Here is a 15,759-nt window from a genome sequence, read left to right as displayed (position 1 = left end):
ATGCAGGCTGTGGGGCTTGTACATTGAAGAACAAAGATCAAAATCCAAAATAAAGGTTTCTTTTCTATTTTAAGCAGCGGTTTTTAAGGAGACTTCTGGATTTTATAAAGCAATCTTGGAGGCATAGACAACTTTAATGACATGTTTGCAGGGTACTGTGCAACAAACCCCACCCTGCAGACAGCGTTATTTGCCAGGGTTTTAGAAAAACAGATAATTAAAACTGCAAGACCTTCAATTACTGTTTTGGACAGCAGTGGCAACCAGTTACAGAAAATTAAATGAAGTGAATTTTGCCTAGAAGAGAAAAGAAGCTTGACACAACTTCGTCATGAGCTGAGAAGGAAGTGAGTTTACAACTTTTTAGTGCTAGTATAGGACAGGGAGGTCTGTGGGGAGTTCTCCTGGTTGTGTTAGAAACGTGGAGTTCTACAGATTTCAAAAATAAACCAGGGATTGGATCATATACTAGTGACAGTGTAGAGTGAAGCAGAAAGTGAAAGAAGATCTTTCCTAGAAACAGCTTCGTTTTTTGTTGTTACAAAACGGGTTAATCGAATTCGACATCCTAATGAATTTGATCCTTACTGCAGCTATTTTCTTTTTAATGTGGTATCTAAGGCTTTTTTTGTTCTTTCCTGTCCCATTAGTCCCTATCCAGCAAATCATCACAGTTCTCATACTCTCACACTCTCACACACACACACACTCGCTGCTGGTCAGGCAGCTAGCAAGATGGGCTCAATGATGCCTTCTCCTTTGTAGTCTTTCTGATTGTTCTGAAGTGAATCTAGATACAATGGCGAACACCTGGCTAGTCAACCTGTCCAGCTTCAGAGCAAGGCGATGTCTGCTGAGATGTAGGGGTCCCAGCTTCAGTGATCAAAGCAATTTTAACATTTACCTTGCTTTGCCTTAGTTAATTAAATTCTGGGTAATTTATTAACTGTCAATTAACAGTCCAGGAACAGTGCATAAAACAGGGAGACAAAAAGGGAGACAAGGAGAGAAAGAGAGGGAGGAGAAAAAGGAAAAAATCTTGAAGGAGAGAGCTTCTTCTTCAGATCCTCTGACTGGAGCGAAGTATCTGAACCTTAAGAGAGCTTGCTAGTTTGTAAGATGGGAACTTTGATCCCTTGATTTAAAAACAGCCTCTTCTGGTTAGTAAATGCGTCTTTGAAATAGGGAAATAGGTTCCCATTCATTTTGTAGAAACCAGGTTTACAGAGAGAGAGACTTAACTGCAGGTTGTATTCTGTTTAGCTCGGAAGGCAGCTGATCTCTCTTCTTTGATCTCGTAATTCCAGAAATATTTTAATACATGCTTATGTGATTCAATATTAGAACAGCAAATAAGAAAGTGCCAGACACTTACAAAGTTTACTACAGCGACTTAACGTCCAATACAAACTTGTTGTTTTCTCTTATTCTGTGTTTTATATTCTTCAGACTCGCACTCTAAAACCCTAAACTTTTCTTTCAATTTCACCAATTGGTAGGTTAACACTCTATGTGTTTTCAGGGCCAAACGGCTTATGTGTGTGAGAGTGAGCTCTACAATACATACATTCTTTAGAGATAGCTCATAAACTCCAGGAGGAATAGCGTTCAAGAAGTGTAGCGGTTTGCGAGGCAAACGTTTAACCCTGGGGGCAAGTATTTGTAGTTTTCTTAGAAGAAGAAGTAGTAGAAGACCTACTGTACTGGCCCTTTAAGACGTGGAGCCAGAATTGTCTGTCTTCTGCTCCGTTAGAAATAGAGTGTCAGTTTCACTATGGCGAGGAGGTAAACAAAACCAGAGCAGTCGGAGCTGGAGAAGGTTCATCATATGCCTTATTCTGTGCTTCACAGCACATTGCGTCGCAGCGTGTCGACGACGGATGGAGTAACTGTTGTTATTCCACAAACTGCGGCTTTTTCCTTATCTAAAAATTCGCCAGCGGGATAACGGGGAAACTGCGAAATGGATGCAGTCTTGCGTGAAAGAGAGAGGGCACGACCGAGGTGTTCAAGTGATGTATCCGCTCTTGACACGAAGTGACCAACTTTGACGTTCCCGGATAGCATGGAGCGGACTAAAAACACGTCCTGAATTTCCCTTCCTTTTGTGCGAACGGCTGGCAAAGCGGACCGTCTTGATTCCAGGTCTAAAAAGCGCTAGAGGGAAGAGGCATTATGCTAACGGCATCCAAGACCTCATTCAAAATCAAGCAGATCGTTCCGGATTTCAAGGTACCGTCAATTGCTTGTGCAATTTACAACGAGCATGAGCTAAATGCAGGTCTTTTCGCTTGTCGCTTAAGCCCTGTCGATTAATTGCACAAACCCCGAGACCCTTCAACTCCTGCTCCTTGAGGCATTTTCAGGTCTTCTGTGAGGGGCAGGCAGTCTGCCATTAACGGCACTATTGCTCCGAAGTTGAACGAAGTTGAAGTGAGAATGTTATATTTTTGAAAGAGGTCTAAAGTATCATAGATGTTATTAAATTACTCCCTTCTGTGTTTTTTTTTTTAATCTAGAGGACTTTGATGGCTGTAGGTCTCACTGAAGTGATCTAGCATTCCAGAAAGGGTCTTTGTGCTTCTTAAACAAATGGACCCATTGTATGAGGTGAACAGGCGAATTAAAAACATGATTTACTGTGTAACAGAGGGGCTACTGGCCTTCACACGGGGAAAGCAGATTGCGCTGTATTTACTGTTTTCACGTCTGTGTTGCTGGTTGTTTTTAAATAGATTGGATTCTCTTTAAAAACTTTTAAATTCTCTAATGTTATTGTTACTGTATGCTATAGACTTGTTTCATCACTGAAACCTCTTGATTTGTGCTGCATAGCTATCCGATGCCGTTCAAAAACTGAAGAGCTCAGCGACACCCCCTTGACGAAACCATTTCCAAACATTTTCCTACTGTGAGGTGTGTTTTCAGACACCAGATCATTGGAGCTTTTTGGAGAACTGTGGTCTAAATTCTACTTCAAAAACAAGAGTGATTTATTTTTCAATAGCTTTCTGGCAGAAGTTCCTGAAACTTGAACCTTACTCTAAATGAGTTATTACTTTTAAATGGGGAAAAAGTGATGATTAGGGAGACAAATATAATAGTGAAAAGGTTATTATTAAGATTATTAAGATGCACTTCCAGACCAACTGTAACTGTGTAGTTATACTTACAGACCATCAAGTAATTCAGAATGATATCTGATCTTAGAAATGCCTATGAAGTACTCTTCAATGGATTTTCTTGAGGTTTACACCCTCATTACGGCCTCCAGTGTACTTGGCAGTTGGGAACGGTAGCGCCAAGTCGCTTGAGCTGTTGTAAAACACATTAAAAAGCTGAATAAATACGAAGCATGGCTTGAATGATATTGCCGCTGTATGCGCTTTAAATCCGTTGGAATGCATGAGCTTTCCATAATAAGTGCTTATGAGGTCCCTACACCCTTTTTGTCAAATACAATTTTTTCCCCATATAGATAGTTTTGTCTACCCAAGATTAGGACCAGCATTACTAATGGAGAGAATTATCTGCAATTCAAGTAAAAAAGTATTCAATGCCATCAATCTACCTCACTTAACAAAGTTTGTGGTTGCCTTCAGTGAGGTCCTCAGATAAACTAAGATGCTGTTGCATTTATAGAAGAAACAAAGGTGGGAAAACATTATTTATTTGCTTATCTATGGTGATACCAAAACAGTGACTCAAAAGTTACACATTAAGCGGGCTTACATCTTACGACTGCCACAGGGTTAGAAGTTGTATGATGGGAGTCCTCCCGTACAGGGGACAGATCGCTCGCACAATCTAGCGATACACTGGGCGAGTGACACATTATTTATTCTGGGTATGATTAACATCTCAGAAGTTGTTTCTGCGCACCGCATGACAAAATGAGACATGCATGCATAAACACGCTGCAGTGGGCTGTATCGCCACTTCACGACATTTTTTTTTAAATTCTATCATCGGAGCTTGAATTCAAGTGAAGTTTCTACGCCTCCACTCGATCTGTTTAAAAGCGGTTCGTGTGGCCGGTGAATCGAGCTTTCAGGTCCCGACCGAGCAAAACAGACTCACACAGCTGGAGGGCTTGAGGTTAAACGCTGATACTACACATTACTTCCTATAATGAAAGTATTCCATTTCCTCTGGGACAGACCAAAATGACAAATCTATTTTCCACAGTACACCAGCTTTGGATGATTTTGTTGAATTCCGAGAGTTAACCTACGCTTCTGGGTGCTCACAGCCTACTGGCGGTAGTGGGAAATGCCTGTACAGAATATTTCTCTCCAGATTTCTAAAAAACGTCACAGTTGTACTCCCATGGAAATACGTCAACCAAGCTGGATACATTTTTCTTGGGTTTTTTTTTTCCATTATGCTGCTAAAATGACTGAATCCGATCTCCCAGACTAATGTTCGGGCACGGGCGGCCGGCTGGATGTGTGTACAACATCCTGGGGTTACCGTGGCAACCGCCCGAAATACAAGGGGGCAATGCATCCGAAAGATCCAGAACTGCAAAGTAATTTTAGGAATTGACTCATCGGAGTAAAAATAAAAATCGTACTCATTCGAAAATTAATTTCCCTTTCTTTAAGTATTCCTTGGGGGTAGCACTAGTAATAATTTCTCATGTATTTTCTGTTTGAAAATGAGAACAGAGCACGCGAATAACTACCAGTTCCGACCTTGGCTGGTATGTTCCGTTCTGGGCTAGATTTGTGAAGGAAATTACTTCATTTTGATTATTCAAATGTATGTATATGTAAATGACAACATCATTAAAGGTAAAAATATTTGCCTTTAGTCTCTGTCGTCAGAATTATCCGATTTCGGTATTGATGTTTTGGGCTTTTTGGTTCAAAGCACATTTGAAGACTTGCTACAACTAAATAAGATAAGATGAGATCATTTTATTGGCCATATACAGTTTCTTTTATTAGGAATTTGTCTTTTCACATACCCCAACTTGCTCTCCATGAGACACACAGACAGGGAGAGAAGCTTGGGGGTCAGAGCGCAGGGTCAGCCATTTATACAGCACCCCTGGAGCAGTTGGGGTTAAGGGCCTTGCTCAGGGGCAAAACAGAGTAGGATTCCTCTGCCAGCCGCGGGATACGAACCTGCAACCTTCCAGCCACAGGCGCAGATCCTTAGCCATTTACATTACTTCTCTATATCAACACTGTCTGCTATGCAGTTCTTGCTTTTATATTTTGTTGGTGCATCACTCGCATTGTACTTCTATATTGTACTAATTTCCTGTATTGGAAATCACCCTGGATATTCCAGTTCCAAGGGCTTTATGGGCATGCCTGCATTTGTGTCCGGTAAGCACATGAATGTATGTTGGCTAATGGGAAGCAGTGGTCTGAGAGGCTCCTGCCCTGGTACCATCTCCTGTTGACGTGGGCAGGGAGCAGATGGTGTGGAGGTGCCTGCTCTGAGCGCCAAGATACAGCGGGTCTTGACTTGGCCAGTGCTGCAGCTCTGTGATGGCACTGGAGGTCCTTCTGTGCCAGCATCAGAAAACCTGCATCTTTTTACACAGTGATCCCTCTGTGCAGAAGATGAATTAGAAGCAATATTTCACAAGGTAAAGTAATTAACAACAGTGTGCGCAAAACCAAGTAACATGACATGCCCCGAATGTACAATGCTTTGAAAACTGAACCTCGTTGGTTTAAGCTAGTGGGCTACAAGGTGGCGTCCGCTATCGAAAGTGATGTGACTGCATTAGCGAATTCACTCATTTTAAAATACACTTAAGAATACATATAAAACTTATTTGTAAACACAAAACTGCAAGTAAGAGCCAATAAAAAAAAAATACTCTTCGGGTTTGTGCACACTTTACTTCTTAAGGCTTACAGACCGCTATAATTACCGAATTTCAACTATAATTACATTAAAGATCAATTAGTGACTTATCACTGCTTAAAGAGAAGTTTAGAGACTTATTCCTGAGGGACCAACGATCTATGGGGAAAATTACAAGAACTGAAACACCTGAAAAGAGGGGAAAGGACATTTTGCAGATCTGAAATATTGACTTTTCACTTGGTAGCACATGACAGCAACAGTGTAAACATGATCATGGGAACTCTTGTTTCTGTGCTGTCGGTGAATTTATTTTGTTACCGAGATTTAATAACCTGTCCGGGAAATTGGGATTGCAGTTCTCCTTTAAGCTTGAGGCCTACAGATTGGTTTTCCTTGATGACCCCTGTGGTCCTTAATGATCAGAAATGTATTCATGTACCATAGACAATGTCAGGACTATCCAGGATTCTTTGCACTGGACAGTTTTCAGTCTGGAATGACATGAAATACATCTTAATTTAGCATCTGCATGAACGTAGGAAGATGGAGTTTTATTTATGCAAGGACCTTGATGTGCTGAAGTCTGATTGCAGCCCTATCCGAAGCTGAATTGTGGAGTCATTGTAGGAGGTTTATTACACCACTGCCAGCCCTGGTGTGCACAGCGGATTGCACAGGGGTTAAGACCTTTTTCCAGGAGGTTCTTGGTTCAAAATCTCCACCTGCCACCAACCCTTTGCCCCGAACCCTTAGAAAATAAGTGTTCTGAGAAACTGAAGCCATGCGCAGCATGTGTAGACTTTGTGCTGCCCTTGTCACAAGTGACCCAGCTGTAGAAGTCAGGGATGCATCGTGCAGCTTTAGGGTTTAAGGTGGATTGACTATAAATGCTAAAACATTAACTAATGTCGTAAAGGTTTAACTTTGTTAAAAGAAAATGCTTCTGTTCCTCATAGATTAGAAAAGAGGGAGTCTATTCAAGTCAGCAAGCTGCTGCATTTAGAGACGTGGGCATTTTATGATCTAGCATTTAGAAGACTGATTACTCCAGCTAAGAGCTTTGATGAGAAGCCATTTTAGGCCACATTGGGCTATATTGTACATTACTGGAAAAATTGAGAAAACATTACTTGTCTGTTGTGTACTTTTATTTTGCTTTCATAATTTAAGCCACTGTGTGGTGATGCTGTGGTTTCTGGGAAAGTGCTTGTTGCTCATTGTGGTTGTAGGCAGTCTGGCCATGTGACATTACACTATCACCAGGCCCAGGAAAGTCGGAGAGTCACAGTGTAGCAATGAGCGGCTTCCTTCATATTTAGATGATTCTTGCAGATTAAACTGTGGATTGCCTTGGAACATTACACACCCCTTCCTGAGAGACTCAGGAACAAAGCTAAATAGCTTATTTCCTTGAGTCCAAATGCCTTTAAATGTTGTTGTGTCGAAACATTTTCATGTTTTTTTACACAGATCATAATCAACTTCTGTCTCTTGACTGTAACCCTGCAACACTGTGCAGTGTGTAGTGATATTTTGACCCTTGTGTGACTGAGTTTGATATAATCTTGAAAATGTTAAATGGGCAAAGGGTGAAATGTGTGTGACACCTCACAACTGTAAATGCCATTAAAAGACATAGCACAGCTGGAGAGGTCATCCATTACGGTATAATCATAAGATGAGTATGTCATTTTATTACAGAAGAAAACTCCCACTTCAACCGTAAGTCTGTTTTTTTAAAAAGCTCAGTTAGCCAGAATAATCAGCTACTCTATTATTCCGAGTGACTGATCTCAGAAATACTTCCACAGAATAGGATTCTAGAAGTGAAAATCATGAAAAATATATATTTGATTGCTGCTGAAGAGGCTTTTTGTGTCATCACAAGTTAGACAAAAGTGAGTGTTTTAACACACACCAGTTTCTGGGGCACCCAACTGATACATCAAAGGGAAACTGATGTCCTGAAAATCATTCAGATGTGAATTAGAAGACTTACCTGCATGGTGAAAGGAGGAATTTAACATTCATTGGTTACTCTTCTGTAGTTTCCTGTAGCGGCATGTAAAAACCTATTTTTCAAAATACAAGTATTTTTCTTACTTCAAATTTTTAATCACTAAATGCACCCTTTGGCCTAAGCTGCAGGAATCCACCGTAGAGTACAGTGCTGGATGTCCGAGAACAGTGGGAGCAGTTTGAACAGGATGTGTCTAATGTTCTGCAAAGGTTTGAAACGCATGTACTGTATGTATTGGACGTGCTATGAAGTCCAGTGGCTTGTCCTTCAGATAGCAGCACTGCCTTCAGCTGAGGTAGCGATTTGGGATAAAGGTGTGTTGGATCCATCATTTTTCAGTAAGGATTTTTCAGAATCTAGGAATCATTCTGTCCACACAAGGTGGTAGAAGTCTGTCTCATGCTCCTCAAACTGAACCACACGTGGCCCACCACCCAGTCTGTTCATTTGACCTGGGGTTGCTAATATTTTGGCGGCAGAGTGACATCCATCGCTCCCTGACTTTGCAGTCCCAAATTGTTGAGCAGCTCAGCTCTAAGGAGGACAAGGCCAGCTTTCCTTTGGAAAGACGCGCGTGCCTGAGCTGTCAGCTGTTTCCACACTCTGCGTCTGCCAGTGTCCCTCCACACAAGAGGCTGGTGTCAAGAGAGGCAGTGGCAGTGCTGTCTCTCGGATAACTGCCCAGGCCCAGGAGCAGCTGCTGCTGCCCATGGTAGAGCGGTGGCTCTGTCGCTAAGGATCTGTGCCTGGGGCTGGAAGGTTGCTGGTTCAAATCCTGTAGCTGGCAGAGGAATCCTACTCTGTTGGGCCCCTGAGCAAGGCCCTTAACCCCAATTGCTCAAGGGTTGGGGTTACAATGGCTGACCCTGCACTCTGACCCCAAGCTTCTCTCCCTGTCTGTGTGTCTCATGGAGAGCAAGCTGGGGTATGTGAAAAGATCAGTTCCTAATGCAAGAAATTGTATAGGGCTAATAAAGCAACATTATTATTACATTATGTCAAAATACCCTGCCTTGAGCAAGCCCATCCAACCTTAGCAGAGCTCTGAGGACATACAGTAGCCAGGGCTGGAACCGACGACCTGTTGACCCTGGGGCTCAGCCTGTGCTCTGAGCAAGTATCCTTACTAGCAGAGCTTGCGTTTGGAATATTTTTGCCATTTCTTTGATAGAAGGTGAGCACATGTCATTACAGAGCAAAATGTGTTACAGCACTTCAGAACTGTCTCGTAAGAACACAGCACACAAGTGTTGGTCCAGCTGCTTATGTAAAGTAGCTGAACAGTATTTCCTTGTGCTATGATAAGCTGTCATCTATTACAGACTCTTGGTGCTGAACGTGGTCTTTCTTTCAATTTTAGCGATCATGTTAGGGAGGCGAACTAGAGGTTCTGTTACTCTTCTGTGAGTGAAACCCATACAGCCGCTTTTAGGTCACCTCCAGATGTGTGTTTTACTAAGTGTTTTTTTTTTCAGTAATCAAAGCCTTTTTTTAGCTCGTCTTGATGGAAACTTAATTCTCATCAGTGTTTGAAACAGCTTTTGAACCGCTGACCTGGAAGTGTTCTCTTCTTGGGCAGTGAGATTCTGCCCACTCAGCTTCTCCCTGAGGAGAGCCCCGCCGTCAGGCTTCTCCGCTGCTTCGGGTTTGGCTGATCCGGGCTCCTGCTCGTTGTGCCAAGCGAGCTGGCGCCCAGCTCTGAAGCAGTCAAGCGGTAAAGAGGTGCTGTGCAGGACAAACGGCAGCCGACCTTTGAAACTGCAGGACTTGTTTGCACAGCTCCAGCTCCGTTCTGTACCTAGGAGGAAAGTGCACCAGGCTTGTCTAAATATTTACAGACTTTCAAGCCTCAAAGGAATCCAAATGCAGACAGAAAGGCTTTGTTGTAAAGGTCCAAGAAAGTAATCGGGAAGATACATCAGAAGGTCAGGACCTGGGAAGTACTGTACAGTAGATAGCCAAGCATGAGGGCGTAGTGTCATCTTCAGCTGATTTTCTTTCCCAAAGCTCCTGTCACTCTGCAGATGTCACAGCCCGGGTGAAATCAAGCCCCCTTTTTAAAATGTATGTGACCCTCATCCGGGCCAGATTTCCATGATCATCTGGTATTGGCCTGTTTGTAATTTACTCACTTGATGTACTCTATGATTGCCATTTAGCCAGACTAGTTTAAATCTGGACTTGATTTTCAGCTGACCCAATGATCTTTTGTCAGCGGTCTTTGTGGAAGAAGTACCATAGCATAAGATGAGACTGCTCTGTTTATATCATTCTCTAGAGCTCCAAGTAACCGTCAAGTCTCCCACCACGGGGGGCTGGTGATTTGATGTAGAGGAGTCTTCTGCCGCTTGCGTGAGCTGTAAAAAGAAGAGCCCGAGAGGCAGCAGACTGCATGCTGGGCCCTGCCACACATCTGCCAACACAGCTGGTGACGACTCAGTGCTTGAGCGATGATTCTGCACCCACGGCTGGTTACCTGTACAGGAATGGATAAGAGTGACGTGACAACTAGAATATTGTAATATGGATGGTTGAGAATTGACAAGGTAGTAAGGTAGCCAGATTTCCCATTGGCCCTTACCAATCATGGCCTGCTAATAATCCCCATCTCTGAACTGGCTTCATTACTCTGCTCTCCTCCGCACTGACAGCTGGTGTGTGGGGAGCTTTCTGGCACATCATCCAGGTGGGACTGCACATTGGTGGTGGTGGAGGGGATCCCCATTACCTGTAAAGCGCTTTGAGTGGAGTGTCCAGAAAAGCGCTATATAAGTGTAAGCAATTATTATAATTATTATTAGTAGTAGTAGTAGTAGGGAGTAGGGAGTGAAGTGTCTCCTCTCTCTTCTCAAGACTTTGGGATATTATTCCACTACCATTCCATTTAATTCCGGCTTTATTGTAACCTGGGGGAAATGTGCTTTACGGCAGGGTCCAACACAAAAGTATGACAGAAACAGACCAACATCACCAGTGAGGAATTCAGTATGAGAGTAACACAGCAGATAGCAAAGTTATCTCCAGGACTAGGGGGTCTACCAGAGGAAATGGGGTGACTGCGACCATCACCGTGTAAAACACAGCCGTTACCACCCCCTCTTGAGGGGAGAGACAGTATCTGCCGCCGTGCCCTCAGCGTCACAGTGCACAGCTCAGCGATCAGCGCTCTGGGCGAAGAGGGGAGAGGAACTATGACCAATGGAAAACTGAGTGAGTCTTGGCTACTGCTTTCAGAAAAAAACTGGCTCTTGGAGAACTGAAGTTTCTTTCCCTTTCTTAATACCTCAGCTGCACGTCGTGCTTTTTCTGTGTCCGTTTCTTGCTTTTTTTTCCACATGGCTCCCTTCTCTCTCCTCTGTTTTGCTTCTCTCCTGTCTGTTCCTTTTTTCTCTCTGTTTCTGTTTTTTTGTCTTTCCTCTCCTCCTCCCTTGCTGTCTGTGCCGGAACAGGCTTTTTAGCTGAGAATTTCAGAGTGAGCCGTTAAGCACAAAGCAGAGGACACAAATGGAAACCGCATTCAAACCCGGGAACTGGAGGGGCTCCTTTTCCCTCAGGGTGGTGGGAGTGTGGAACAAGCGGTCTGTCCGTGTTGTTGAAGCCGCTACGCTGGTTTCCTTCAGGAAATGGCTGGATGACGTTGTGAAAGGTGTCGCCACTAGCTGCTCGATACCACGTGGGTTGGATGGCCTAATGGCTTCCTATTGTTTTGAACCGTGTTTTGGTCTTATCTTCAGAGGGTAAGTTCTCATTGGGCTCAGGAATCTAAGTTCCTCCAGTCAACACTGCTGTTTTGTGGAGATTAGAATAACATTGGTCATACAGTACGTCTTTGAAAGTGTGAAGTGTAGACACTTGGGGTATCTTTTGTTAATAATTGCTTACACTTATATAGCGCTTTTCTGGACACTCCACTCAAAGCACTTTACAGGTAATGGGGATCCCCTCCACCACCATCAATGTGCAGCCCCACCTGGATGATGCTACGGCAGCCATAGTGCGCCAGAATGATCCCCACACACCAGCTCTCAGTCGTGAGGAGAGCAGAGTGATGAAGCCAGTTCATAGATAGGGATTAGTGTTGTCTTGACAGACAGGAGCAGATCAGTCTGCATTTAATTTTTGACCTGCGCTTTAAATGCGTGCCAATTCAATCTGTATAGATTGAAAATCTGTCCTAGCCAAGGCCACATTAGCAACATAAAAACATTAAAAAAGGCTACAAGCAGTCTGCCACAGAGTATTTCACCAATTTCTACAGGAGTTAATAATATCATAACATTTGACCACTGGACACAGACGAGAGGAAAACAAACATTCTGGGAATTCTCAGACCCATGGTTATCTGAGTGAAATAGCCAAGCTTTCCTGGTTCTGTTGTCTTGGTTATCCGAGTGATCAAGTTGACGATTCCTAGGTGTGTCATTTCAGGTTCTGATTTATCACGACCTGATCTTAATGTGCATTCTGGGCTAAGGAACATTGACGTCACATGTAGACAAGTCAGTCATTAGCATACATACGAGATTTGCACCCATTATGGCTAACATCTCTTGGAAATGCATGTCTTAAATATCACAGAAACATTTCTGACGGTTTGAGAAAAACCTTTGTCCTCTTTTGTCTTTTGCAAAAAAAAAATACAGCAACAGAACACTAACTTTTAATCTGCCAATTTTTAACATTTGTTTATGTAGAATGTGACCTCTCAGCAATTTAAAGTGTCTTTCTGAAATGAAAGAGTTTCGAGCAGACCTGAGTGCTCAATAACAACTGTAGGCTCTAAGGCTAAAAAGGCACATCTCCCAAATAAATTAAATGATTTGAGAATGCTTTTACAATCAATCCACATAGCACCTTAAATGGATGAGCTCTGCATCCTCTGATTGGTCCACAAACATTGGCACATGTTACAGGTTGATGTGACTCAGCTGGTCTAACACTTTAAATTTCAAAGTTGAACATTTCCTTAATATTTCTTCCCAGCAAAAGTGCAAATGTCAAGAAATACAAAGCCAGCTCATAATGTTTGTATGAAAGCTGACAAGTGACGGAGCAAAATGGATCTGAACTAAACACTGCTAAAGAATTGAACCACCTGACAATCATGATACTGCAGAATCCATTTAGAATGTCAGACTGAGTGGGAGGATGAGGCCTGGAAAATCTTACCTTTTCAGAGACGTAACAGAGACTGTTGTACCTGGAGTGAGGTACTTTAACCCAGTGGCTCCACTCCACCCAGGAGTAGAAATAGGAACCAGCACTTCTGCTCCTGTGATGGACTGGCATCCTGTCCAGAGGGAGGCCTGTGCTCTCTGATGAAGAAACCAGTATGTTATGTGTGTGTGGCTCAAATAGAAGTACCTCCATAAATCAATTTTCTATTCGTTTTCTGCATTTCTATAATTATTCATGAATACTGATTTGCTGTATTGATCTTGTGCTTTTTAACGGTTGCTTTGAGGTTTAGATCTGTGTACAGTGCACTGAGATACATTGGGCATAAGATTAAACTTTCTAAAATAGATTGATGGCGATCCTGAGTCAGTATGACTTAATCTATGGGAAAATAATATTTGTTCAAGAATCGTACCGTCTGCGCAAAATGGAAGAGTGTCTATCCCTTCGAGCAGAAGGAAATATGAGAGGCCACAGAGTTATGATGTTGAAATTGGGAAAGCAGATGCAAAATTCAGGCTTGCCAGTAATCTATCCATCATCGTTCGTGTCTCTGGCCAGTGCAGACGCCACTATTCCTGATGCGTTTGAGTCCATAAGGGTGCAGTGTGTGCCAGCCTCATGTCTACAGATGAGACATCCGCTTTCTCGAGGAGAAATCCTCCCACAGATTGTCTGAGTCGCCCAGGGCCCGGTCTTCGATGATCAAACAGAAGTGTGTCGTCTGGAAAAGAACTTTGGATGCTCTCTTCTCTTACTATTTCCTCAACCCCTTCCTCCCACAATTCAAATCTAAGCCGAGCGTGCTAAAAGCAATAACATTTACAGTCCTCCAGTTCACTCCTGTCGTTTATTTTATTTGCATTTGAATATTTTGTAGGTTTTTAAAATACACATTTGGATCTAATTAGGTTTTTTTTTTCTAGACCTGCTTTCTGTACTAAGTGGGAGATGTTTTATAACATCTGTATGTAATGTTCTGATTACTTGAGTACTATACTACCTGCGCCCTTATCATGCCTCCACAAGTACACACAGACACCTTTTTCAAACCACAGGGGGCTGTTTGCCTCACATCACTCGTCTGTCCTCTCTGGTTGGTCCATCCCACTTAAAACAGGGAATTACCTAGACTGGATTTTCCATAAACTTCCCCGAGTCAAAACTATTCATTGTTTTTAATCCGTCCATGTGAGCCAACCATTTTGAGCACTGGTATTTTTCTGGTGTGCCAGTTTTGCAAACTATAGAAAGCGAAATATGTAGAGATCACACGAAGCTTCTGACTTATTCACTCAGTAGTAATGGTTATTATTGGTAGTTCGCTCAGTAGTAATGGTTATTATTGGTAGTTCGCTCAGTAGTCACTGACTGGTGGTCACTCCGAGCTCTGTGATACTGACATGATGAGTTTGAGTCTGGGTCATGTCACTGGCCAGCCCCAACAGGAGGAGCATTGTGAGAGGGGGTTTGGATTAAGCAGGTGGGGTTCTCTCTCATCGTTGGCCTCGCAGGCCATCAGTGACACACTGCTCCTCCCATTGGAGCCAGCTGTCCTGTCGGGCGCTGCAGGAGTATCCTGGGAAGAGATGAACATCCTGCTCAGGGGAGCATGTCTGCCCTCTGTCCTTCTTCTACAGGACTGGGAGCGGAGGCATACAGCAACAGTGGGCGATCCCGAATTGGAAGGGAAAGAAAATGAAAATCTTTAAAAAAAGTAAAAATCAACTAATCCTGAGAATTGTCTTTGTGAACTGTACAAGTCTTGTTAGGTATTTAAGAATTTACTGTGGCTTCTTGTGAAGATTGTGCTTGTGAGACAGAAAACAAAAGTCTTGTCATTTTGTTATATCTTCGTACAACACAGATTTCCCCCAAACCTGGTCAAAAGCCTAGAATTAGTCTAAGTGATCATGGAGAACGGGTTGATCATTTTCTTTGATCATATTCAAGGAGCTGCTCTCCTTGATTATCTGGGTTGTGTTCCTGAGTATAACTGAAAATGTGTTAAAAACCAGTTTTAGACCAGTATTGGAAAACATGTTTTACACATGGGAGGGTATTAACACAACCCAGATGCTCTGACAGACTCTAAAAAACAAAGGAAAAACACATGGTGGTGCAGTGGTGAGCATTGCTGTCTCGCAGTGCTGGGCCCTGGGTTCAGTCCTGGAGTGCTGTGTGGAGTTTGCATGTTCTCCCGTGTTTGTGTGGGTTTCCTTGTGTTTTCTGGTTCCTCCCACAGACCAAAGATGTACTGGCAGGTTAATAGACTTTTGGAAATATTGGCCCTGGTGTGAGTGTGTGTGTCTGTGTGTGCCCTGTGATTCTGGCATCCTGTCCAGGATGTACCCAGTGTGGCATGACACAGGGGTGTGCCCAGTGTGGTGGAGGCAGAGCCCTGGTAGAAGGGCGACACCTCGCCTTTGTAGTTCCAGCTGTCCCGGATTCTAGATGAGACCCAGCTGGGCAGGTCCTATAAAGGCACACTGTGCATCCCCCAAGGGGACGAGCAGGGACATCCCCGGAAGGGGGAGTTTACACCGGCTGTCTGGGAGGGGGGATTGTGTTATTTTTCTTTTGGCCTGTCCCATCACGTATTCTCACAGGGCAGACACACACACACCCTGTTTCACGCACTCAGTTCTCGTCTTCTTTTGGCCTCACGCGCCCTGCTCTTCCAGACTGGACCCCTCTGAACAGGGTCGGTCCAGTCTGGTCCCTGCTGT

At 43.3% G+C, this 15,759-nt stretch overlaps 1 protein-coding gene across 1 annotated transcript in view; it reads left to right on the top strand.

Moving 5' to 3' along the window:
- Positions 1–2,051: 2,051 nt before the first annotated feature.
- mtmr11 (myotubularin related protein 11) overlaps positions 2,052–15,759 on the top strand; it is a 58,173-nt gene continuing 44,465 nt past the window's right edge. The window contains exon 1 of the mRNA XM_088905855.1: positions 2,052–2,232. Coding sequence (XP_088761981.1) covers positions 2,176–2,232 — 57 coding nt within the window. The 5' untranslated portion in view covers positions 2,052–2,175. The remainder of the gene's footprint in view (positions 2,233–15,759) is intronic.

This window comes from Atractosteus spatula, chromosome 25, assembly GCF_055471065.1.
Source record: "Atractosteus spatula isolate fAtrSpa1 chromosome 25, fAtrSpa1.hap1, whole genome shotgun sequence".
Classification (NCBI taxonomy): Eukaryota; Metazoa; Chordata; class Actinopteri; order Semionotiformes; family Lepisosteidae; genus Atractosteus; species Atractosteus spatula.
Note: the sequence above shows the minus strand (reverse complement) of the source record. Positions and strands in the feature narration are given on the sequence as shown.